Below are 26593 nucleotides of genomic sequence, written 5' to 3'. Positions count from 1 at the left end.
CCGTCGTTGTATTACTTTCCTGTCCTTTGTATTACTTTTCCTGTCCTTGTATTACTTTCCTATCTCTTCATGTCCTTTATATTACTTTTCCTGTCTCTTCCTGTCCTTTGTATTACTTTTCCTGTCTCTTCCTGTCCTTTGTATTACTTTTCCTGCCCTTTGTATTACTTTTCCTGTCTCTTCCTGTCCTTTGTATTACTTTTCCTGTCTCTTCCTGTCCTTTGTATTACTTTTCCTGTCTCTTCCTGTCCTATGTATTACTTTTCCTGTCTCTTCCTGTCCTTTGTATTACTTTTCCTGTCTCTTCCTGTCCTTTGTATTACTTTTCCTGTCTCTTCCTGTCCTTTGTATTACTTTTCCTGTCTCTTCCTGCCCTTTGTATTACTTTTCCTGTCTCTTCCTGTCCTTTGTATTACTTTTCCTGTCCTCTGTATTACTCTTCCTGTCCTTTGTATTACTTTTCCTGTCTCTTCCTGCCCTTTGTATTACATTTTTTTGTTTCTCCCTGTCCTAGTATTGCTCTTGTCATTCCCCCTTCATTGTATTCCTGTGACATTGATGAAACCCACCTCAAAAATGTTCATTTTACCTCACCATAGACTTGGTTAAATACAAAGGAGATTTTTGTCAACTACCGGTCAAGTCACCACTAGTTGCACACACACACACACAGTCACACAAAAAAAAAACCCTAAAAAAAAAAGAAGAAAAAAAAAAAACAGAAATAAAACAAATGAAAACAAGACTTATATGAAATGGACACTTACTTAAGTAAGAGCCATCTTCTACATGAGAACACTGCACTGTTCAAGTAATAGATCTTGTTGATGATAATAAGGAATATTTTTTTCAAAATACCCAAATTATGTGGTGGTGGAATTTGAGTAGTATAGCACCAGAGTCCTTAAATTTTAAACAGACAAAAAGTATCATTTATTTACTGAGTTCTACATTGAAGTCTGTTTGTATTTCTGATTTCGAAATAGGATTAAGTGTCCTTAAGTGGCTAAATGGCATAATGACCAGTTGACCATTTGGTGGATGTATCATGTATTACATGTTTAAAAAGAGGCTGGCCTCATCTGTACTACTGGTCCAACAGTAAGATCGTCAAATTCAGCACAACCTAACTCTGCCGGGTTATTGAACCAGCAGAACAAATGGAAAAAAGTCTGAATTCGCCAAAGTTTTCGAATCACATATGATACAAAAGATATTTATTTGGGTTTGGTGTTGGTATCACAGTGTGCACGTTCATGTATTATTAGGGCACGTGTAATAGGAGTAAATCATATTTCTATCTTTTTTAACACTAGAACCTGTGTATATAGGTCACCTGTCCATAAGGGATTGGCTGTTTCTCTTGGTGGTCTTTATTGACAGGTTTAGTAATATATCTATATTGTATGATGTTATTTCACCCCTCAGTTTTACGAAAAAACAAAACAGAAAGACAGGTCATTTTCTGCCATTTTATTAATCAGATGGAAAAAACTAAATCATTGAAATGCTTGTTATACATGTAATTAATGCTATATTGGAATGTTATTCAACAGAAATGAAAAATGGAACTTTAGATAGCACACAATGATCTATACTGTATAAATTAAAACATCATCCTGACCATGATCAGGGACTCTAATTTTATCAATAATATCCACAAATTTTCTTTTTTAATGTTTCCATTTGAAATACACATAAGCTTCAAGCTGACAACATTTTCATTAAAAGTAAAAAGAATAAAATAATTTTCAATTTCTTAATTCAAGGAAATACTTTCAAATTTCGTAACAATTTGTTTGTCCAGTAAGAAAGCTGATATTGCAGACTCCAAACTACTTAGTTTTTACAAGAATATTTTTTAAACTCTCTGTTAAGCTGATGATGTTTTGACCGAGTGGGTCAAGAGTCCATATTTTTTCAAGCTGCCTTCGTGAGAAACAACAAGCAAAGCGAGGTATAGTTCCATTTAACTACAATTCTTTGTTAAATGTTGGTTATAATTAGCTATCAAACAGCTGTCAGTTTATTGGTTAAAGGGAGGTAATCAAAATAATATTTAAGTACAGATGTTGGAATGGCTATAAAATGACAATGAAGGTGGAAATGACCATAGTAGAAAAATCTCAGGTCATTCTAAGTGACAGCTTTACTTCATGTGTTAGCTTGACCACTACATGGGTCACTCTGCCACACCAAGACTTGACTAACTGAAGATTGGTTAATCACTTGGAAATTTCCAAGCGAAGGTTTGACAATTACAAAGGTCAAACTTAGCCTTGCCCACACTGACCACTCCAGCAGTAGATTTTTCAACCATGAGTCATACTAATCACCATAGATGTCATTTTGAAAGAAAAACACTTCAAAGAGATCAAAAGAGAACTTCATGAAATATCAAATATACTAGATTGACCAGTAGGTTGACCACTAAATTTACAACAAGTTGACCACTAAGCTGATCACTAGGTTGACTACTAGGCTAACCATTAGGCTAACCACTAGACTGACCATTAGGTTGACTACTAGGCTGACCACTAGGTGGACAACTAGGCTGACCACTAGGTTGACCAATAGGCTGACCACTAGGTGGACAACTAGGCTGACCACTAGACTGACCATTAGTTTGACCACTAGACTGACCAATAGGTTGACTACTAGGCCGACCACTAGGTGGACAACTAGGCTGACCACTAGGTGGACAACTTGGCTGACCATTAGTTTGACCACTAGGTGGACAACTAGGCTGACCATAAGGCTGACTACTAGACTGACCACTAAGTTGACCACTAGGATGACCATTTGGCTGACCACTAGACTGACCACTAAGCTGACCACTCGGTGAAAAACTAGGCTGACCATTAGGCTGACCACTAGACTGACCACTAAGCTGACCACTAGGTAGATCACTAGGCTGACCACTAAGCTGACTACTAGGTTGACCATTAGGCTGACCACTAGGCTGACCACTAGGTTGACCACAACACAATTGCATAGTTTCTGCAGAGTGAACATCCATACACTGTTGTCATTAAAAGCATCATAAATGACACATCTATTAACATCACGTATAATACATGTAGATATAATCACAGATATCTCTGCTTTGTTGACAGATTTGAAATACTTAAGCTACAAACATGATTTATGAAAAACCCTTCCTTTGGATGACAAACATTTTCAATATGATTCAAGCAATACTGAGGACAATAAGTCATAATTCTTAAACTTTCAAAGTTAACCTGATTACAGTATAGTGGGTGGGATTATTACAAGACCTTGGCTTCATGTCAAGTAAACATCTTAATATTTCATTACCTGCTAATTGTTGGAGAACAGCAGATTTTACTGTGACAGGAGTCTTATTTATTGGTTTTGAAGCTTATTTCAGCAAAATGATAAATTATTATCTCCTCAACCTTATTTATCTGATAAGTCCAGGGGTGTCATTTCTGACTGAAGTAGGAAGACTGTCTACCTATGGGACAATGAAACAGTATGTGTTGTTAATTCACCTGAACTAACATGGGTGGGAGTAGACACGGGTCTAATACCAGGTAAACGAAATTCTGAAAATGAAATCTGTGGAAGTGTTAAAATAAACAGACTGATCTTGAAACAAATCAATGGACTATTTTCTTACAATATGAATCTCATATAATTTCTGTAACTAATTTATATTTATCCAGAAATTAGGTAGAATCATAATTTAATTGGATAATATCATGTTGTACTACAAGCAGTCAATATCTTTAAAACATACAAATCTGAGACAGATATGATTTACTAATATATTCAATAAAAACAAATTCTACAATAGAATAAATAACATTTTCTATGCCAAAGAATATATATATATATATATTTTTGGAATTAAGTTGATAAAATACCTGAATTTATTGTAACCTTATAAGGAATGAATTCATGTGTGACCCACAATGTCTGGGTGATCTTGCTGGCTAATCTTCTCAGTAATTTCATATCTACTTTTATTCAAGTATTGTTTGAGGTTTACACTATTTACATATGTACATATATATAAAAGCATTTAAAATAACTTTTTTACGAAAAACGTCACTTCAATCAAATAATTGTGCTTCATGATATACTTTTAGTTCCAAGCAGCGTACAGTGATTCATTCTAAACAGCTCTTCAAATACATTTACAAATTTTAACTTGAAACTTACAGGGATAACTTTTTAATAATATCTTTGTTAAAAGGATTGGTGAAAAATAATTCAACATATTTAAAAACATATCAAACACAACAAAAATGATCTAACATAAGCACCATTTATAATACTAAAAGACATGTTTTCAGTGAAATTAAAATGAATATCTTTTTTATTCAATCATAAACAATGGGTTTGGTATGATTTTGGACATTTTAAAAAAGAAAATATAATTTTGCTTTTTTTGGGGGAAAAAAAGCATTTTTATAGTGTGACAATAAAACTCTTCCCTTTTTTACACAATCTAACAAAATAATTGTAAGCCAGCATTGGTACATTTACATTTCTATAACTTTGGTCAAAAGAAATTGTTTGCGGCTGATGTTTACATGAAATGTACCATTACAACTTAACTGATATTTCAGAGATATATATATACCAGAAGAAGGACACAATGGTATGATGCATCAGCGATCAAAATTTTACAGCGACCAAAATAGCTCACAATTCCAACATATTTGTATTTGGTGTATATTTGTTAGGGACTTCAATAAAGATCTAATTATATGCCTGCATATGTTCTTTTAATATTACATAAACTTCAAAAAAAAAAAAAAAAAAAATGAAAATCAGAGTTTTAATTCAACCCTTGAAGCTACATATTTAACTCAAAATTTCAGTCCTGATTCCTGACTTTTAAAAGTCATACCTATATGATTCTAACATTGACTCTTCTCATTTGGAGCAAATGGTGATTTGACTCTGAGGTCAAGGGTTAAATTGAACCCTGTTCTTTAATAAAGCCTAATTGCATACTTTACTTATTTAAAATACAAATATAACTAAAGGATTTATCACTTATTAGTGCTGTAATGATATTGCATCATTTGCATCATTTCTTCCTCAGATACATAAAAAAGACAATTTATATCGACGATTGATTGCCTCCAGTATCACATCTACCAGAGAGAATCATCTGTTGGTAACGAAATTAAAATTTATTATTATGGAGATGTAATGATTACAAGAGGCCAAGCGGCCTTGATGGTCACCTGAGATAAGCAATATTTAATATAAAGGATAAAGGATAGTTATCAAGTGTCATGAAACAGAAATTGTAACACTGAATACAGTCAGTGGCAATACATGCATACCATCAAAACTGTCATCCTATACTGATCATTCTTATAAAGTTATTTCCAGTGGGAAATAACCAACCATATGCTCAAAAACACAATCTATGAAAATTAGAGTGAAGTCTAAAAAAAATATTCCTCCCCAGGAAGAAATGTGAGACTCATTCTGGTGACTAAAGCACCTTAAGATGCTTCCATTCATGAAGAGTATTGATTCTACTATACCTGGGTCTTGAGAAGAAGATTTTTGAAATTTAAGTCCATAGGACCCATTTTGGCCCCACCCATCAGCCCCTGGGGGTCAGTCAGGATCAAAATGGGCATACCATCAAGCCATCATCCTTCACTCATAATTCTAACCAAGTTTGAAATTTTTCAAAAAAAAAATTAAACAAATTATGCTCAAAAATCCAGTTTTCCTTTATAAACTTAAGTAAACTTTACCCCATCCCACGGGGATATGTGAGACCCTGGGGCCATGAAATTCACAATTTTGGGAAAGCACCTTAAGATGCTTCCGTTCATGAAGAGTATTTGATTATACCATATCTTGGTCTTGAGAAGAAGATTTTTGAAGTATGAGTCAATATGACCCCTTTTAGCCCCATCCCTCAGCACCGGGGGGTTCATCTTAGGCAAAGGAAAGTTTCTGCAAAATTTCATTGAAATTGGATCAGGGGTTTTTTGAGAAGAAGTCAAAAGTATTAAATTGTTTATGGACGCACGACACACAATGCACGACGCACAATGCACCATGCACGACACCGGATGAAGAATATTAGAATAGGTCACCATGAGACTTTGTCTCAGTTTGTTGCATAAAACCATATATAGAGGTATTTAAGAAGGAAGCCTTTAGTATCACACAATGGTTACTAGATAACCTATCCATCTCTGAATTTTAAGATCTTTGTTGATGATGCGTTGCATGTTGAACCAAGATCAAATTTCATCAGTCCTCAGAATTTCTGTAATCATAATCAATGGCACTATTAACTAGATACGCACTGATGGGTGTTAACATGAGTTGCTGATCTTCTTTGGACGGACCAGGCGAAAATGGGAACGAAGACGACAGGACCATATTTGTGAGAAACTCTGTTGACGTTGGCATGTCCATACCAACACTGAAAATCAAGTCGCTTTGAGGTCGCCGTGCCATAACAGTGCGTCTTTTGGAATTCATTTGTAGAAGTTCGATCTGGTGTTGAAGGTGTATGATTTCCTCCACTATGAGGCACTGCTGGAGGTACTGGGATGGGTTACCTCCCCCAATGATTTGTGCCGGAGCTTGCCACCTTATGTAGCATTGTGTCCACAGTTTTATCACAGGAGCAGCGTACTCAGGCAGAATGACATTCATATCCTTGTCCTCAGCGTCATCAGAGTACATGTTGTTCAACTTGTATGCATACAGCTCATTCCTGTCCATCTTCTGACAATTAGACAAAACTTTACGTTTTGACTCTTTGATTGCCTTTTTCAAGTTTACATTGCACTTCATGAGGTATAAAGGGTTATTAAATATAGTTTGGTCACTAGTGCTGAACTGTCGTGACCAGTCCCAAACTGGTGGGAGACGAAACCGTCGCAAACTGCGACCTTCACTCGTGAAACGTGTTTGCTGGTGTATGGAATCAAACAAAAAAGTCTCAAACAAACCACAACTAGCACAGTCCCACACTGACGTCAAGTATGTCTCAGATATAGAGAAAGCAGATGGAAACTGCTGTAAAATCTGCCAAACACAATCGAGAAACAACAGGAAGAGTTGTACCTAAGGGAGATAAATCAGTATAGATCAATAAGCTGAAAAACATTCACAACGAAAAACAAATTAATAATTCAGTTGTTTTAAACTCAAAAGAACAAATTTATTTTTAGATTTATAATAACTAATATTTAATAATTAATAGCTAATAATTAACATCTCATAATCAATAACTATGATAATTCATAATTCATATTTTATAAAACATAGCCCATGAAAGAATTTCTAAAATGAAGAAATTCTATTAATGGTAAATGTTTTAGAAACACTAATTATCATATAATATTTGTGATAAATCAATGATCTGAATAATTTCCATGAGAAACCACACAGCTTACTGGAAAGGTATTTATTGTAAAAAGTTTTGAGCAAATTAATTTTCACGAGACAGCTCAATCTGAAGTCAGTAAAATCAACAAAATAAGAAAAAAAATAAAAACACAGAACAGAAGTCATTTTTTAAACTACAATTAGCAATCAACAATAAATGGAAGCAGTTTCATTGATTTTACAAAGACATTGAATATTTACCTCCTCACCCCCGTCCTTAATAATAAGGCCTCCATTTCGCTGGAAAGGATAGCCCATAGCCACCCATTCACGTTGTATGAGCGCCTGCAGACCAACCTGGGTGCGACATTTGGGATTCAGCATCACTTGTGTCAGACTGGATATTAAACAAGTGAAGTGACGGCCATCAGTTTCTGTAAATAAATTTCACATCAACTTATGACTTTTTTCGAAACTACTAGAGAATAAGCCCAAACATTTAGCCGAAGAATTAATTGAAATTTATAATTTTTTTCCAAAACTACTACAGAAATTGAAAGTGAATAACTGGAGATAACTGTAAATATTGTTTAGGCATAAAATCTCTGCTTCAATACAAATCAAAATCTACTCTGGTGTAGAATGTAAACCGAATCTCTGGTAAGATATGACATTTATTTGGAACGGGACAAAATATGGCAACGATCTCGAAAGTATTCTGATGAAACAGATCAGAATGGACATCGCTGATAAAATATATCTCCCCTCACCTCCAATAAAATTGCGATGACCAAAGAAAATTGAACTTGCGACAGAACAATATTGTATAGAAGGTAGCTATATGATTTACAGTAATGGTTCAAACTGTTGTTTGTTGTCACATGTCATCGTTTGTGGTCACATGTCATCATTCGTGGTCACATGTCATCGTTTGTGGTCACATGTCATCGTTTGTGGTCACATGTCATCGTTTGTGGTCACATGTCATCATTTGTGGTCACATGTAATTGTTTGTGGTCACATGTAATCGTTTGTGGTCACATGTCATCGTTTGTGGTCACATGTCATCATTTGTGGTCACATGTCATCGTTTGTGGTCACATGTCATGAATTCAATCACTTCTAATACACTCACCTTTGATAAAGACAGTGCGTTTTTTGTTATGTAGAGTGTCTGCAACTTCTCTGGCACACTGCAGACAATATCGTATCTGATGTAACCACTCTGTGTCGTCCAGTCTGGACATCCAGCTCGAGTCTTGCACTAAGAAATCCTTTTTTGTTTCTGTAGACACCGAATAAATTTCAACACAATCAGATCTTTGAAACTAAAGTTAGTCTCAAATAAGAGAATTTTTATCTAAATTATTTTTCAACTGCACAAGAAAATCCTTTTTCTGCAACCACAAAATAAATTCAAACTCTGTCAGATCTTGAGTCTCAAACAAGCTTGGTATCAAAAGTAATTATAGAGCTTAATATAATTTTTGAAGTTTTGAACAAAAGAAAAAACATAAAACTTCAATTATAAAGAAAATCACAGCATATGCATATACTATTTTCTTTATTAAAGAATACAAGTCCTTAATTACAAAAGATATATATTTCCCGTTCTCTGCATTAGTGAAACATTGAAATCTTTCATTTTCCACTGCAACAGAATTTGATTCAGAAAATATCATCACCTTGAGTTTTTATGAACTTAGGATTATCTAACAAGTTTTTTGTTAATTCAAAGTTTCAATAAAAGTTTACCAATCAGGCACAACTCTTTGAACTTTTCAAAACTCTGCTGGACATCCTTGATTGATGGACACTGTTCCTGGAGGTCAAATACAACAGGTTTTCCGAGATGTTGGTCAGCCATCTGGACTGCACTTAGCATCCTGCAGTCAATAACAATAAGTCTGAATAACTTCAGAAAATATTATTCAAAATTTAAATATTTCATTTTTCTGTGATCATCGTTAATAAAGATTACCCTGGTACATGTAATAAGGAAATTTGATCTACATAGACATAAACTATATTCAATAGAGACATAAATCAACATCACATTGCTGGTTCGATTACCGATATACAATGTATACCTAATAGCTCATCATACGCAAAACATAATGTCTTCACCAGATAACTGTAAAATCAGGTATTCACGAATTTGTCTGAAGAGGTTGTTTTGTGAAATAAAGTATTTTAGTAATCTAAGTGATTTACAGTAATAATAACTACACCTCATTACATATGCAGATCTTCCAGTAAAATTTCCGTGAAATTGATATCATTGACAACAGGCATGACCCAGAAATTCCATTAAATTCTGCCTCACTTTGAATGTTAACACTGTAGCTTAACCACCATACAATGATGCTGATTGATGAACACAAGTGGAAAATTTTTTACTTTTTTTTTATTCAAAGGGAAAAACAACACTTTGAGAAAGCTACCAGAATCAGTCTGATAGTAAGGCTTAAAATGAGATATAATTTGTTGAACTTTGACCTACTAATTCAACAATATAACCCCAACCAAACAGAAAATATTAAGGATGGCCTAAAACTTATCCAAATAAATCAGTATAAACATTACCAAGACTGCCATATTCTGAATGAATTGTATACATGTAAGCTAAAATCATTTCTATGTGACCTGCAGGAACTGTATGAAAGCATATTTATTAGATAATGTGAAGTTATTTATGACTGTATGAAGTACTTACAATTCTTCAAAGTTTGTGTCCGCGTCTGGAATCAGATCAGCTGACCTCACAAGACTTGCTCCATTTTTATGTGTATAGCACCAACACTATGGAACGGAAAATTATAGAATCTTGTACTAAAGAATACTGAAATATGTTTTAGCACATTGCACCATGTTCTGTATAATATAAATAAAATTTGAATCTTTGATCAATTTTACCACATAATTGCATAATTACATTAACAATAATTATACTAATTACATTAACTTTGTACACGAGGGAAAATTGTAATTCATTCATGGTCAAAATATACATATATTATAATGAAATTTTTTTTGGATTAATTTTTTCATTTTGTTTATGTGGTAACTATAAATGAATTCCAGTAAAGAGATAAACAAAAATTTATCTTAGATCAATTGTAGTTACCCCTTGATAACCTAAACAAAACAGAAAATTGACCCTTACATTTGCCATTTTTATTCATTAAAATACAATTTCATTGTTATCCATTCCATCAAAGATACAAGAGTAATGAAAACATTCAGTCTGTCAGCCTGTAAACCGTACCATCATGAAACAGTCTATTGTTTCAGTCTTTCTCATACCATAGCAACACAATAACTTTAAATATTCAGATATTATTAGCTAAATACAAAATTTCAATGTTTATCATAATTCTGTGAAAGAAAATTTCAAAAGCTGGACAAAGATTGACATAAGGACAATATTTCAAATAGGCTTTTGTTCATAAATGCATAACAAAATATGCAAAATTCAAGTCCAAAGTGTGAAATGATGACGTCACACAAGAATCCTTCATTCATGACGTCATATCTCCATGCCTATAATCATGATAAAGAGCATTACAAAGAGTCAACTACAACAGTAACTATAATATTGATAGTTGACCAAAATTTCAGATTTTATGTTAAATTAAATAACACAAATGGCAGTTATACCTTGTAGAGGGTACTTCTATCAGGATACATTTCACATGGCTCAGTGGTACAGAGCCACACTTAACAGGGTTCATTTATATACCTCTTCAATAACAATCTATAAATCTACAGTATGCCAACTTGGAATTGTACATTGTATGTCGACATGGAATTGTAAGTCAACTTGGAATTGTAAGTCAACATGGAATTGTATGTCAACTTGGAATTGTAAGTCAACATGGAATTGTATGTCAACTTGGAATTGTAAGTCAACATGGAATTGTAAGTCAACATGGAATTGTATGTCAACTTGGAATTGTAAGTCAACATGGAATTGTATGTCAACTTGGAATTGTAAGTCAACATGGAATTGTATGTCAACTTGGAATTGTAAGTCAACATGGAATTGTATGTCAACTTGGAATTGTAAGTCAACATGGAATTGTATGTCAACTTGGAATTGTAAGTCAACATGGAATTGTAAGTCAACATGGAATTGTATGTCAACTTGGAATTGTAAGTCAACATGGAATTGTATGTCAACTTGGAATTGTAAGTCAACATGGAATTGTAAGTCAACATGGAATTGTATGTCAACTTGGAATTGTAAGTCAACATGGAATTGTATGTCAACTTGGAATTGTATGTCAACTTGAAAGAGTACGTCAACTTGAAAGAGTACGTCAACTTGAAAGTGTATGTCAACTTGGGATTGTATGTCAACTTAGAATTGTATGTCAACTTGGAATTGTATGTCAACTTGGAATTGTATGTCAACTTGAAAGAGTACGTCAACTTGAAAGAGTACGTCAACTTGAAAGTGTATGTCAACTTAGAATTGTATGTCAACTTAGAATTGTATGTCAAAATGGAATTGTATGTCAACTTGGAATTGTATGTCAACTTAGAATTGTATGTCAACTTGGAATTATACATTAACTAGGAGAAGTGTTTGCCAACTGATATCTAGTACAATACTCACAGGGATACGTCCCTGGACATAGTGACCAGCCGCCTTCATCAGATCAGAGTTAAACAATGCACCAGGAACCACAATGAGCTTTGGCAAACTGTGACACAATAAAATCACATCAATTAATGCTTCAGTAAAATTGTACACTGTGTAGGACACCCGGTATACTGATCATATTAACCTATATAATCAGACAACATACACACCAAAATATATTGGTCAGATTAGACAGAGTGGCAGAATACAGAGACTGTTTAAATGGGAAATCTTTAGGAATCTGATTACACAGGATGTCAGTAGGTACATAGTTTAATAGGGAAGTTCTCAGAGATCATATTAGCCAGGGTGTCCCTACACAAAGACTACACAGTTTTAAAGGGACGTGTTCATCATACGAAAGTTGGCAGAATACAAGAATCTTTGTGAGTCAGAAAACACAAAATGTTAAAATATTCAAGGTGTCACTCTGGACAGTATATCATACAAGTAATGTACCACTGCAATTTCATTATCAATAAATGTTTTTCATTTTTATAAGATAGTCACATTAATTCTTCTAACACAATATGTTACATCATTGATTGTTATCTCACTGTATGTTTGTAAGTAGAAAGAGATTTTTCTGTTAATATTAATAACAAAATCTAAAGCAAAAAACATTAACAAATAAATAAATTGAAATAATAAGGAAGTGCCAAAAAATGTGTTCTTATTTAGCACCTGTTTTAGAATAATTCACTTGTTCTTGTCCAATTTCCATACATACAAACCTCATAGACATTTCAAAGTTCTGGTTCACTTCAGACACTCTCCACTTAGTACATTTACACATGTTAAGTTCCATCTCCCAATCAGAGGCATCTTCATAGAGCGGAGTATCACACATATAACCTGCAAGATATGTAACAATATCTAATGTCTATTTACGCAAAACCTTTAACAGTAATCAATTTTCTTTCATGCCATGCTTTAAAATTTCCTCAGAATAGAAGTTCTAATAAGACAACCAGTAGAAGATTCGGGTAAGACGTTTCCATGATTACACAGTCACCTAAATCTGACAAATGACCAATGTGGACTGTACTAGCACTGACTCTCATGTAGTGTAAGCAATAGACCAACTTTTTCCATTGAACTATAATCCTGTGTACACTAAGAATGAAAATAGTGTGACAAGATAGCAAACAGATAATTTAGAAAGAAAGTACAGAAGATGGTAACAATGTACTGTAGTTGATTCAGCTACATTTTGTTTAACACTTGATCATAGACGTGCGAGATCCTATGCCCCCACTCATCCTTGTTCAGTATTGGCCCACTGCCACATATCCAGATGACCTCCTTCAACTACCCTAAAAGGTTGTTTTCTTTGCCAGCTATTTCAAAATTTTTGGACCCTGAATCTCATGCTTGTATCTCCGATAACAGATGTGTCGCACTTCTTGCATCTGACTTGTATACACATTGAATGTTTTATCCTAAGGATGGACTAGGAGATTTCGGAGAGCCTTCTTAGGTTTTATGACTGTTGCTATGCCATGACCAAGGTAAATCCTCTGAATGGTTTCTGACATTCATCTGATATAAGGATCACTACCTGTCCTTTCATTTAATTAATCTGTTTACCATCTCATCACACTACTTTCAACCTTTGTGAGCTTAAGATTATAGTACAGTTGAAATAGTTAGTCAATTCCTTACCATCTTGTACACTACATATGTCTGTGTTAGTACACTTTACCCTGGTCATTTGTCTGATGAAGGTGATCATGTGGTCATCGAAATGTTCACACTCTAATCCTCTGGTTGTGTTTTAAGAACTTCTATAACCAACTCGAACAAATGTTCAGAAAATTTCAAAAAATAAATAAAATGTTCTTTTTTTTCAAGAAGTAAATTTTTTAAAAGTAAAGTCTTTTTTGTCCCTTTGTACTAAAGATCAGTATGTCAAATTTGTATTGAATGATGAATTTCATATTTATATTCATAGTGACAAGTATGTTTAACCTATATTATTACAATATTGATTGTTTGATTATGTGTTTACATTGTTTTCCATTCTCCTTATGGGTCTTAATATAACAAGACCTTAAAAAATTCACAAAATGCTATCTTCTCAACCTCATTATAAACAAATCCTAGTAAAGATCAATTCAAATGATTTCAATTCCTTATTCAAAAAATGTACATTAATACAACTTGCCTCCCCCCCCCTTACCTCCTAGTTTTAAGTGTTCTAATTTGTATTTAAATAGTGCATTGAATTTCCATAATATTTTGTCCATGGTTTTAAATGGTTCCTACCTTGCTTTGGTAAACTCTTGCCATAGTCAAATGCAAACAGCAGGTTGGATTTGGATGGATAAGCATGATGAACAATGGCATTCATTAACTGAAAAATAAAATTTTTTACCTCCGTTAAGAATCAATATGTGATATGAAATATTTTTGGACTTAATCCAAAACAGTTCTCTTTATACAGGTTTGACAGTACATTTTGTACAAGGAAACCTCTGTAGAATGACAAACTTGGACATTGACCAAATACACCTGAATAAGTAGGTGATAATTAAGGCAGGTGTTGTCTTCAATACAGGGACTACAGACAGTCTTTTATCAAAGACAATTATGACGATTAAAAACGTCCGGTTGTTGGAACCATAGTCAGCTCATGTCATAGAATTTAGACATTCTGACCTGCATCAAAATGCCAAAACTTTAGTGTTGTAGATAGAGGAAACAGATTAATCACAGCTATTTGAAAACACGAAAATGTCTGTCAGACATGTATGCACAAACTCCAATGCATATAAGCTTAAGTATACCATAATTGTTTTATGAATTTGCAAAAATAAATGTCAAATGTGACCTTTGACCATTCAAACCCTTACTAATGCTCAGCTAACATAATATGATAAGGAGTAGATGTTTGTTTTCAGGGTTAATTGCCCTTGGTGCAGGACCATTTTGTGACAGGTGTCTCCTAGTAGCTGGTGGCTCCTTCATTGAATAACATAAGGGAGGTCCATTATGTGGCAGCAAAAAGTTATGATAAAGTTTTTAAGGTATAGAATTTAATGCAATGATACTATGGGGTAAATATAAACCAGAAGTTCTCAAGACATGACATTGCTTCAGAACGTGAGAAAGGATGGACAGAACTGGGTATTACACTATGTGCCTCAGCACTACCCAGGGCAGTTTGTCTTTATCTAGAAGATGAGAACATGGATTTTGCGCTGCTGTAGTTGTGTCCTTTGGCAATATGTTTTACATTAGTTGTTGTGGGTGACATGTGACGGGCCTCCCATACACTGTTCAGTGAGGTAGCCTCTAACTACTACAAGGAGACTCTGCCCTCAATATGACCCTGGTTGTTCACAGGACGATAAACCCAGCAAACAAACAGATATGGTTTTAATAATAGTTACAGAAAAATACTACAAAACTCTTTAAATTTATTTCTGTTATTATATAAGTGTAACAAGGTATAGCTTAAACTGAAAATGTCATCAAACCTGTCTATAAAGGCCAATGGTTTTGGGTCCAAACATAAAACAATTCATATTAATTGTACCTTTTATGTAAAGGTCACCTGCCCTTTAAAAGTAATTTTTCTCTGCTCCCTTGAGTGACCTTTATAGACAGGTTTGGCTATTCCATTACATCCTGCCAACCCTTACATGCTAAACTGCTCCAACTTATTAAAATTTTGCTTTCTCGCAATAAATCCTCTATATTTCAACCAATAGCAATATATTAACCCTGCTAGAACTGTAAGTAAAGTGAATGCAGTGATTTGAGATTTAAATAAGACACAAATCTCCACAGGATATTTCTATTAAGGAGAAGACGTTTGTTTGCTTACAAGAGTATACCCATTAGTTATTTCCCATTACACCTCCACGCAAAATTCATGGTGAAGTCTTACAAGAAAGCACTGTGCATATTCAAATTTGATAGTTTTCTGAAGCTAAATCCTACTTACTGATATAAGATTTCCTAATTTATTCTGAAGACATCTACTAGAAGTTTCACTATTTCCATGTCAAGTTAAAAGACCAACAAATACTTTCAGTTCTTCATCTAAGTGATATTCTAAAATAATGTGATTATCATAATGGAGTGTTTTTGATAGGAACTAAACAAATTCACTACCAAAATATTTTTGTTTTCATTCTTATGTTTTCTGTGTTATCATTCTAACAGAGAGGTCACCAAAGGTCAGAGATAATCAAACATTTAATTTTTTAAATAGTCAGCTTGAATATGAATTAAGAACCCACCTTCTTGTTCTGGTCTTTCGGTGAAAATTTAAATCCAAAAGTATGTACTCTAAAGTCCTGAAAAACAAACAAAACTTAGGTCTTCATTATGCATTAACAAAAATAATGAGAGATTTTCTTTTGATAGTTTAAGGTGCAGTATTCTGAATATCAATATATTTACACCAAAAATTTCAATTAAATGTGTATAAAATTGTATTAAATAAAACGTTCCAGAGAATCAGAAATAAGACTGTCAGAAGTGCCTTACAAACCTTACAATGAAGTTCTAAATATTTTGTAATATTGGAAACCGTCGTTCCTGGTGTCAACTTTCTCCTTTTCCCTGACACAACTAAAATATCAAAACAAAGTTTATAGCAGAAGAATATGTAACAAAGTCACTCCTGTCTAATCTAATCATTTGAGCAATGCCTGTCTATATAAAACAAATTATTATATATCTATATTTAAACAATTGATTCAACAATATTTATATTTGAGAAGGTTATAGAAAAGACACAAAGACATATTTATATTGATTTTGTTTAAATCATTGAATTATTCTAGAAATATGATAACTTGATGATAAAATTGCTCTTTTGACTTACCCTGATAAATAGCATCAATGCAAGTAAGTGGAATGTCTGTGTCTCTAATTAGTTTGTTTCGCTGTCTTTTTGCTGAAGGCTGAGGATCAGAAATAAAAATGAAGGAAACAATGTGGTAGATTTTTTTTTAAAAATACGATAGTCAACAAACACTTGTTTTAAGATCATCTTCTTCACATAACAATCATTTTATAGCTTGATAACAGCATAAATACAAAACCTGTTCTACTACAGTGATTTTCTGCCTGAATGAACATCTTGGGAAGAAAGTCTATCTTTCCCTAAAAGAATGGTTTGGGTGCCACTACAGGTGAATTACTTGCAAAACCTGACAAAGCTGGGAAGCATTTTATGAAAATGTCTTTTTAACTAAATTTCATTCAAATTAATTATCAATAAGTTACCACCTCTAACAGATAGATCATTTAAAATCTCATTTAACATACAAAAAATATATCTTAATAGATATTAGTTATTTAAAATTTACATCTCATTTGTGAATACACTGTACAATTCAAATACTAATGAACCAAAACAAATTTCAATTTTTTTCAATTAAAGATTTGTGATAAAAGTCAGTCTGATCAGCACAAGTAAGATTTGAGATGTTGTCACCTACCCCTTCATATGACGATCGATCAGCAGTCAGGAAGCAGACCTTGAAGTTAGTAACAAACAGTTTTCCTGAAATGCCCTTTTTCTTCTCTGTAAAGGGCGTGAAACTCAACACACTATCTGCCTCTGTAACCAAGCGTTCGCCTGCCAAGCAAATATAGATGTTATCAAGTTTATTTCCTATTAGGCTGTAGTTCAAATCTTTTAAAAATGCTGATGTTTTGTTTTTTTATTCTCAAAGGTATTAGTTTTTCACTTTTACTAACGAGGTGGTATATCTGCAACAGCAATATTCTTGAAATTTAGATTTTAGGACACATAATTTCCATCTGTGAAAGCTAAACTAAATCTTTTTCTTTAACCATAATATTGTAAACATTCAGACTTTTTTTGAATGAACTGACCATCAAAATTTGCTTTTAAAAAAGTCCATTTGTTTAAATTGCATCGAACTTGAAAAGTAATGACATCTAGATCATGTCAACGTTTGCAATGTATACCTGGTAACATGTGTGGAGCAAGATCTGTTTGGAAAAATGCTGAGGCACGTTTGTTAAGTTCATCCTGTACAAATTCAACAAAGGTAAAATTAAATAATTACAGGCTACAAAAATGTTTTTTTTCGCAAATCTTCGTTCATGGTGATTTTCAATTGATCATATCATAATATAACCTGCTATTTATGTAACAGCAACACACTTCTTTTAAGTCTCAAAATTATTAATCTATCTCTAGATTTAGGTAATATAATTACAATTTGCAGGTAAAAATCTAATTCATATTCTGATTACATTCTTCTTATTCTGAATCTTTCAAGTATTCTGGAATATTTCTAATGAAAACATTTCACACTAGAAATTTTTTTCTGCAATGACTTTTTTAAAAAGTTTTAATCAATCTCCTAAGCTCATGATTGCCATGTTACTTGAACAGTACAACATACATATCAGTACATACATGTACAACTTTTTGAGACGATATGAAATGCTATTAAAAACCATCCCAAACTTACAAATTATAACTATCATGACGTCATAATGAAGACAATAGATATTTGGGCAAAAAATATCCCCAGGAATTGTACAGAAAACTTTATCATTTGAAACCATTATTTGCAAAATCAATTATCAATATTTGCTAACAAAGGAATTTAAGGTAGTTTCTATTTCATGTGAAATATTTATGGACCTTGATTTTCATCATACCGTAAACGAAATACTCAAACGATTTACACAATATAAAATTTGAATATGAAATATCATATGTAAAAAATGTTAAGTGTTAGTATTGGTCTAAGGCACAACATATTGTTAAAGGTTTATTTATGCAGGACAAGAAAATGACATTTCTATTTACATGATATATATATATACCTATATTTATCTGGTAAAATTGAGAATACCGTCTTTATCCTATGAATCGAACCAGCCCCTATATTCCTATGTAAGTGTATGGCTACCTTTATTCAGGGAAAGTGGATGGACGTGCTAATTCAAACCAATAACAAAGGTCTTTGTCTGACTGATCTAGATCAGCCAATACGAGATTCAGTCTATAATAACTCTACATAAAGGTATGTTAATTAACCTTTTCTTAATAGTTTTTTCCATTCAGGTTTCAAACGGAAACTTTTCCCTGTAGATGGCTTTATTAAGCGCACCGCTCGTGTGTTTTTGTAAGCACATTGTGTTTATTAGGTCGAATATGGAAGTTTGCATTACTTTGTTTTAACATACTGAAAATGACAGGATGTTTATAGAATATGCAGAAGCAACTTATCATCATAAAACACAATTTCTTTTCATATAAAATATCACATTATTAAAATTTTACATTTCTATTATACAGGGTTTTTTTTCAAACTATTTTTTTAAGTTAGGAGCCTGACATTGCATACATTTTGTATATCTCCAAATCAATTAACTAAATTTGCAAACAAATGAAATGAAAATGTTTCCAGCGGTCCCCCACCCTGCGGAACCTAAGGAAAAATATGCCAGACAGTAAAAACTTCCTATTTATATTAAATACTGATTTCTATTCTAGGTCTAATTTGGATCATAATACATAACATATAAACTTGTGAATGCAGTAAGGATCATCTTTAAGTAACTTAATACCACAAATTAATTAACAGCTCTAGAACATTTTCATTGGTCAATATAATGAACTTTGACTGTGATATGAACTCTATGTGCACAGTTATAATATGTTACAAATATCCTTAAAAGAGACCAGCTTATACTAACCTGTAACATGTAATTCACTGGCATTTACTTTCAATGAAAGGCTATATAAAGAGTCAGTAATTGTGACCAATCAATTTTTAAGGGCAATATGTATGGGAAGGGAGGTAACCTTGTCAGTCTCTATATATGCATGTTTTGCCATTAAAGAGCTTCCCTTGGGCATTTGTGGTGAGTGGGAGCTTGTTCTTATCACATCTTTCAAAATGAAATAAATCACAACCAACTTACAAGAGTAAGACAACTTTATAATATCCAGTTATTGCTTGATTTAGAATCTACAAATATATACCTCATGATATTTATTGATCCTACAATAAGCCCATGTCCTGCAATAAGCCCATCCATATAAACTACATTCTGTAGAATGAACAGCAGATTCTACTTCCTCATCATAAGACTTTGAATCAGATGTAATACTTTGATCTCCTCAGCTTATCGCTTGACAAGGTAACTATGGCAACTAGCAAACTAGCAAAGATGGGAATGTGCGATTAAATGATAATCAACAAAGCTCTGTCCAGCTAGAATAACACTCAAGCAAGTCTTTATATATCTATATATTCTGCAGAGGGTGCCTGTGAAAAATTCTTCAGTTCTTTATCATAATTAATATCAGGCCAAAACTTCCTAATGCATTACATGTGAACTATCAAAAAAAACTTTTTTGTTTTGTTTTTATTTTATTTTTGTTTATGTTTATCTTGATATCATTATCATATTTTTTGTACTGGTTGATATTAAACACAATTTTTTTTATCTGCCTTTGAAAATCAAGCAAAGTCAATAATTAATACAAAAAAAGTCCTAACAAAAAATATTTACGATAATCAGGAATGAGGGACTGAAAATGCATTATCTGTTAATCAGACCAATCAAATTTCATATCCTATTGTCAATTTCAATTTTGTTCAAATTTTCTTCAAATCACTTGTAACCTAGTCTTCTTATATAATATTTTTACTCTGCTACATATCAAGTTCATCTGACAAAGAGCAGTGTACAGTGTAAATTGAATAAATTTATAAAAAAATTAATAAATAAATAAAATAAAGATATTGCAAAACTTTGTAAGGTTTCAGTACTGTTATATAAAGTTGTATCAATTCTTTAATTAGATCACAACACAATAAACTAATTAGTAATTGAATAAATAACTATTGATTGTATCTGTGATCACTTACATCATTTTCTTCTTCCTCTTCATCAATTAAATAAGACTTGAAGGTCTTTGTTGTCGTGGAAACAGTGAGTCAGGACGAAAGCACATCGGAAAGCAGGGAGTGAAATAGGAAAGACAGTCATATGATTAATTGTAAAGCAGTGTAATAGACAAATCTATATATGTTGTACCTGAGATAATCCCACGTCTCGGAGGCTATAGCTAGTCCTTCGTAAGACCGAAAATGGTTCACTGGGTCTAGTCTGGAATCATAGTAACGTATATAATCGCATATTCAAAAGAATCTTGCTGTTTAATCGGAATATGAATCAAGCCATGTGTACAGGTTGTGATGGTAGGTGTACAGACTAACACTTGGGGTGGAGGTTAGGAGATGGAGGGGGCTCTGAAAGAGTCCCTGGTTGGTATCATAAGTGGGGTGTTTCTGGTACTAGGGGGCACCTGCGATCGGTGATTTGAATTTATCAAGAGACTAGCTGAGGGTCCAGTGGGAAGCTTACAAAAATTTGGTGTAGGATTATTGTGGAATGGTCTTGTAGGGACTCTACATTGTCTTATAATCAATGGGGATCTTAAACGGAAAGCATTAGATGGTTATATGTAGGAGCTTTCTAATTTTCAAGATCTTATGATCAATAAAATACACTACTGCAATTTCACACAGTGATATCCTTGTTGAGAACTATTTTCAGGATGAGCCCAATGCAAGCGAATAACAGTCACACACCAGAAAAAGCTGAACTAACTACAAATAGAATGCAAACAGACATTTGTCAGTGATCAAGTTGTATGTATTTATTTAAATCAAACTCATATAATTTGTCTTTGATATTTTTTACATGGTGGGAAAAAGACCAGACTGACTAAACACAGCTAGGACACAGGAATCTGGAAACCAGAACTGTCTAATTAAAACATTTGACTATAAATCTATGCGATAAATGTTCTTTGTTGTTTCCAATGTTTGTATAGGTCATTAAAAATGAATGAATTTGTTTGAATTATTGACGAATTACACACCGTCATAATGGATCATTTGTTAATTTTTCAACAGGTTATGTCAGATAAATGGAGGTAATTCTTATGTTTTGTAATGTTCATCCTATTTTAATATCATTTTTATTTTAATTCCAGGAAATTAATTTTGATAAGTCTATCAATATATTTTTAAGTTCTCAAATTGGAGGTATACATTACACAGTTCCAGAAACTGATGACAATATGGAATTTTTCATAAACAGTAAAACTGGTACGTAGGTAACTTATTCTCACCAACACAAATACAAATGTAGGTATAGATATATCCAATTTTTTTCAAACTTGTTCAGATTTTTTTTCTCTTTGTAAACTTGAATATATTTTTTATACAGGTAATTCTGACACACTGAAATTCTTTAGAGATACAACATTAAGTATTGAGTCCATGGCTTTATCGATAGTAATTATTCTATTTAAAGCATGATGTAAGTCTTTTTAACAAGGAATCAATTGTGTATAAATTTGTTGACAATTTGATGATAAATAAAAAATTGAATATTTAAACACCGGTAACAGTAAAGATTATTATCAACACATACATTTTTTTTCAAAGTTGTTTATTTCTGTAAAATTTCAATATGGATTAAAAATATTTTTTCTTTAATTGTCAGTGCAAGTTTATCTACATAATGTATATCATTATTTTTCGCAAGGTACAAATGCTGTTTTATCAATCATATTTGTAGCATTGAATTCAAGAATCTTACATTTTGTCTATAAGACCGTGATCAAAATACACACGAAATCATTTTTGCATTCAGTTGTACGATCACTTCACATCAAAACAACTTACTTATAAGTTTGTAAATTGCTAACAGGAAATATTTTCCATCTCTTATCTAAACTGATGTAAAATTCTGAGGCCAAACCAAATTTGATATATGTATATATGTTGCTTTTTAACAGAAATGTTTCTATACTGTTTTATATACCTACTGAAAGCATTAAAATGGTAAAAGATTATTGTCATTTTCAGATTAACCCTTTCAGCGCCGTAGGCGACTTTGGTCGACAATTTTTCTGATGTTTTCGGATATTTTCCGGAAAATATTTGGCGCTGAGCTGTACATTGTAAGATATAAATTGGCGCCGAAAGGGTTAATAAAAAACATCATACTCAAGAAGGGTATATATCAACCATGTAAATGTACAAAATATGTTGTAAATCCTAGAGATTTAACATAACCTTATACTATTATTTTCCATCAAGAGATTTTTTCCCCAATAGAAAAATTTTGTATAATGTCACAAAAACGATCAACATTTTGAATGTTTTTGATGGATCTCAAAAAAATGTATACAGCCTATTTGGTTCAATAAAAAAAGTTTGAAACACCAAAATTAACTCAAGGCCATGCGGAAGTAATATGCTTTGCATTCTGTAATCACTTAGTACTTAGAAATACTGACCAATTATGATGGTGTTTTGATCAGTCAAAATAAACGTTATACCTGCAGGAGGTAAATGAAAATTATCAGGGCCATCACAAATACGTCCTACAGAACTCCTGTTATACCTTAACGATACTTATCTTTAGTAAAATTTTTGCCTATTCTCAAATTATATCAGGAAAAAAAATATATGGCTTTCGTCTAAAAATGCTCACCAGCTGGCAAAAATAGTATGAAATTGACACCGCCTTAATTCTTAACCATACCTGCCAACTTTCCCGATTCAGTCTGGAGTTTCCCATTTTCACTCCCCATCCCTGCCTCCTGATTGTATGGATCGAAACTGAGGTAATCCCGATTTCAGAGATCCTGCTAGGTAGGTCATAAGTAACCTTGCTTGTTTGTCAAATTGGTTGACCACCTGGCCACATAACCAAGTCCTACCTAGGTGAATACACTGCACAATTATCTAATTAATATCATCCAATTACAGCTAACTCTAGCTGACTGCTAGTCATGGGAGCACAACTGTACACGACCGATTGTTACCCTACCTAATCAACAGTAGACCATTGGTCAGGACTCGGGGGGGCTGGCCCTGGCAAATGTTTGGTGAAGATCATTTTACAGATAACTAAGTAGTTATTACTATGTTTATAATTCCTATTCAGTAAAATAACCAATTCAACAAGAAAATGGTTTGAAAAATGATGTAACAATGTACAAGCATTCCTCAATAAATACCGATAATTTAACCACAACAGTCCTTACAAACAAGTTGGCATCATAAATAATAAATCAGACCAAACACATATTTTACTCACTGAAAAGTTGATTAAAATTTCAAGCATATTTGGTTCTCCACTGAAACCTGATAATGGTTAAACAGGAAGTAGCTACTTACACTTATGTAAAACATTTCCGTATTAACAACCAAACAGATAATCATACAATATTAATATGTTATATTGTGTGAGTTTAATGAATACTGAGCATTTAAATGAATAAATTCCAACTTGAACCTTACATGCCAAAAAAGCAGATATTTTATTATTTAAATTTCATGTACATTTAAAGTTATCTAGATGTATTGATTAAATATACATTAATTAATTTTTCCTTTGTGACAAATGTTTGCGATTCACAAGGTATTGTGGTGAGTCAAAAATTTCATTCCACACTTTTTTCCCCCATGAGAATTTTGAAAAGTTGGCAGGTATGCTTAACTTGTGTTAATATTGAAAAGAAAACAAAAAGTTAATTAATTATTGGTGAAGCGAAGTATACTCAATGTTAACATATCTGTTAATTTGATATGACTGAAGGTTTTATCAAAGAACCACATTAAATGATATAACAAAGATTGGTTGCCAATTCATGGGATTTTTCTACATCTTAAAACAGACACATGTAATATCTTGCCCCTGCCTTAGGTCATTTATAAATCATACTTATCAACTCTTGTACCACATAGAGATGGCATGTTGTTGCTAAGCTTTAATTGAACTTTTCATACTTTGTGATAGCCATCAATAGTTTTGTGCTTCTTCTTGAAGAAATTAAAAAAAAAATTATTTTAAACTCAACAAAAACAGATTTTCCTTTAGCTTATTGTTTGTTCATATTTTTTATACTTATACACAAGTCAACGAAGTACATCAAGAATACTCAGTATATGTACACAACCGACTTACCACTTATACGTAACATTAAGATAAATGCATAATTATAAGTGACATAACACTTGAATATTCTAAAATTTTTTTTGTTTGTTTGTATATTTACACCCATACCAAACTCCATTTAGGCATAATTCTTTTTTTTTATTTAGGAGAAAATACAAATGTATAAATCGCATCTATATTTCTTCTAACATTACACATATATAATATGTCTAGCTTTTAGTTCAACTTGGAATAAAAAAAACAATTTTGTATCGAAACAAAATTCAAGACTACTGACTAATGTAGATTTTTTAAACTTAACTGATATCTAAGCCAAGCATGACATGTACAGCAACTTAGAGATAAAAACATTTGATATAAATAATGATTATATCCGGTCTTTTCCGGTCTCGCGATAAAACCTAGCTAGCCTAACTTTAACACCTACAGTATGGCAGAAAAGAGGGCGGGTCAACGATGATATTTCTACAACATGTAAATCTTTCTCCAACTTTTGTATCTATCGTTACCATTCTGAAAACAACCGTTACCTCTTTCCCACGTTCCACCTCATTCCTGCTGATGTAGGAGATGAAGCCAGACATCTTCAATGAAGGAAGGTGCTAACTTCAGTGATCATAGCCGAAGTTGTCATTTTCTTATTCTTCACTTCCTGTTGTCCTTATGAATCAAGGGAGACAATTCGTAAAATATTACAGCAGTTTACTCCCCTACATTACTTATAGTTACTTATAGTTGATTTCCAGTACAGGAATTAAAATTCCTCTTCACCGGACTCGTTGTTGTTAATCAATGTAGTTCTGTCACTTCCATTCTTTTTTATATCTGCAGCTGTAATACAGCTCCTGGTGTTTCCATTGTTTATCCATTTTTGGTGTTAGTGTTGGGTGCTGATGGTATGATGTATTAGTAGTAGTAGAATACACTATTTAATATTTGAATACTTTTTTTGTTGAAGATTTATATCTTTCGATTTTTGAAATAAAAACAAAAAAACAAAATACAAAAAAAAAAAAAAAAACCCACACACACTCTAATTTCCCCATTGAAAAGTTTAATGCTTTTCCTTTTTCCCTTCTCTTTTTTGTTAGTTTTTCATCTTTTCGTTTGTGTCTTCGTGTGGGTGGGGTTCGGCCTTTTCATATGTTTGAATTAGGCTTTGTCTGCGAAATAGTAATACCCGTTTTGCTTTGAAATAAAAAACACCATTGACCCCAATGGTCAGCTGCCAATTTATAACAATCGCTTCTTGTTCGAGAAAATGTTTTTCTCTGTTAACAAAGAGGTGCTAAATCTAGCATCAGTGAACCTTCCTGATGCGATGGAAAATCACTAAAAATTGTCTTTTCTATAATTCGCATTTTCCCATTAAAGTAAAATAAGATTACGTTTTAACAATGACGTAAATTGTATATTCCTGGTCTAAATCGATTTTCATTTTTTTTAAAATTGTATTCATTAAAATAGATATTAAATAAATAAAAAAAAATCTAAAATATGTTCTAAAGGTAACATTTTGGTAATTTTTACTCAAAAACAGTGTAAACAAGAATTCATCTTAAAATGTTATTTTTTTTATGTGACAAGAGGGAAATT

General features: G+C 32.7%; 2 protein-coding genes across 2 annotated transcripts; both read right to left on the bottom strand.

The window, feature by feature from the left end:
- Positions 1–2494: 2494 nt before the first annotated feature.
- On the bottom strand, positions 2495–2995 carry LOC132543069 (circumsporozoite protein-like). The gene has a single exon (XM_060206523.1). It carries the CDS (start codon positions 2993–2995, stop codon positions 2495–2497), a length of 501 nt encoding a protein of 166 aa, XP_060062506.1.
- A 1359-nt stretch (positions 2996–4354) lies between these two features.
- Positions 4355–25628, bottom strand: LOC132543110 (myotubularin-related protein 10-B-like). The gene is made up of 15 exons (XM_060206569.1): positions 25528–25628; positions 20884–20928; positions 17954–18017; positions 17458–17597; positions 16839–16917; positions 16503–16582; positions 16249–16305; positions 14267–14354; positions 12733–12853; positions 11972–12059; positions 10067–10152; positions 9106–9236; positions 8486–8635; positions 7612–7784; positions 4355–7086 (listed from the first exon to the last, which is right to left on the bottom strand). The coding sequence occupies exons 1-15, from the start codon at positions 25579–25581 to the stop codon at positions 6262–6264; spliced, it is 2181 nt and encodes a 726-aa protein (XP_060062552.1). The 5' UTR covers positions 25582–25628; the 3' UTR covers positions 4355–6261.
- Positions 25629–26593: the final 965 nt, after the last annotated feature.

The sequence above is a fragment of the Ylistrum balloti genome, unplaced genomic scaffold (assembly GCF_031769215.1).
Source record: "Ylistrum balloti isolate Yb309-2 unplaced genomic scaffold, AGI_CSIRO_Ybal_v1 Utg369740, whole genome shotgun sequence".
NCBI classification, from domain to species: Eukaryota; Metazoa; Mollusca; class Bivalvia; order Pectinida; family Pectinidae; genus Ylistrum; species Ylistrum balloti.
Note: the sequence above shows the minus strand (reverse complement) of the source record. Positions and strands in the feature narration are given on the sequence as shown.

Excerpts from the sequence above, each read along its gene's own strand:
- LOC132543069 (XM_060206523.1), bottom strand. The coding sequence starts at position 2,995 with ATGCAATTGTGTTGTGGTCAACCTAGTGGTCAGCCTAGTGGTCAGCCT.
- LOC132543110 (XM_060206569.1), bottom strand. The coding sequence starts at position 25,581 with ATGTCTGGCTTCATCTCCTACATCAGCAGGAATGAGGTGGAACGTGGG. Across the intron at positions 14,355-16,248 it reads CGAAAGACCAGAACAAGAAG|TTAATGAATGCCATTGTTCA; the intron begins GTGGGTTCTTAA and ends TTTATTTTTCAG. Across the intron at positions 12,060-12,732 it reads AACTTTGAAATGTCTATGAG|TTTGCCAAAGCTCATTGTGG; the intron begins GTTTGTATGTAT and ends ATTGTGTCACAG.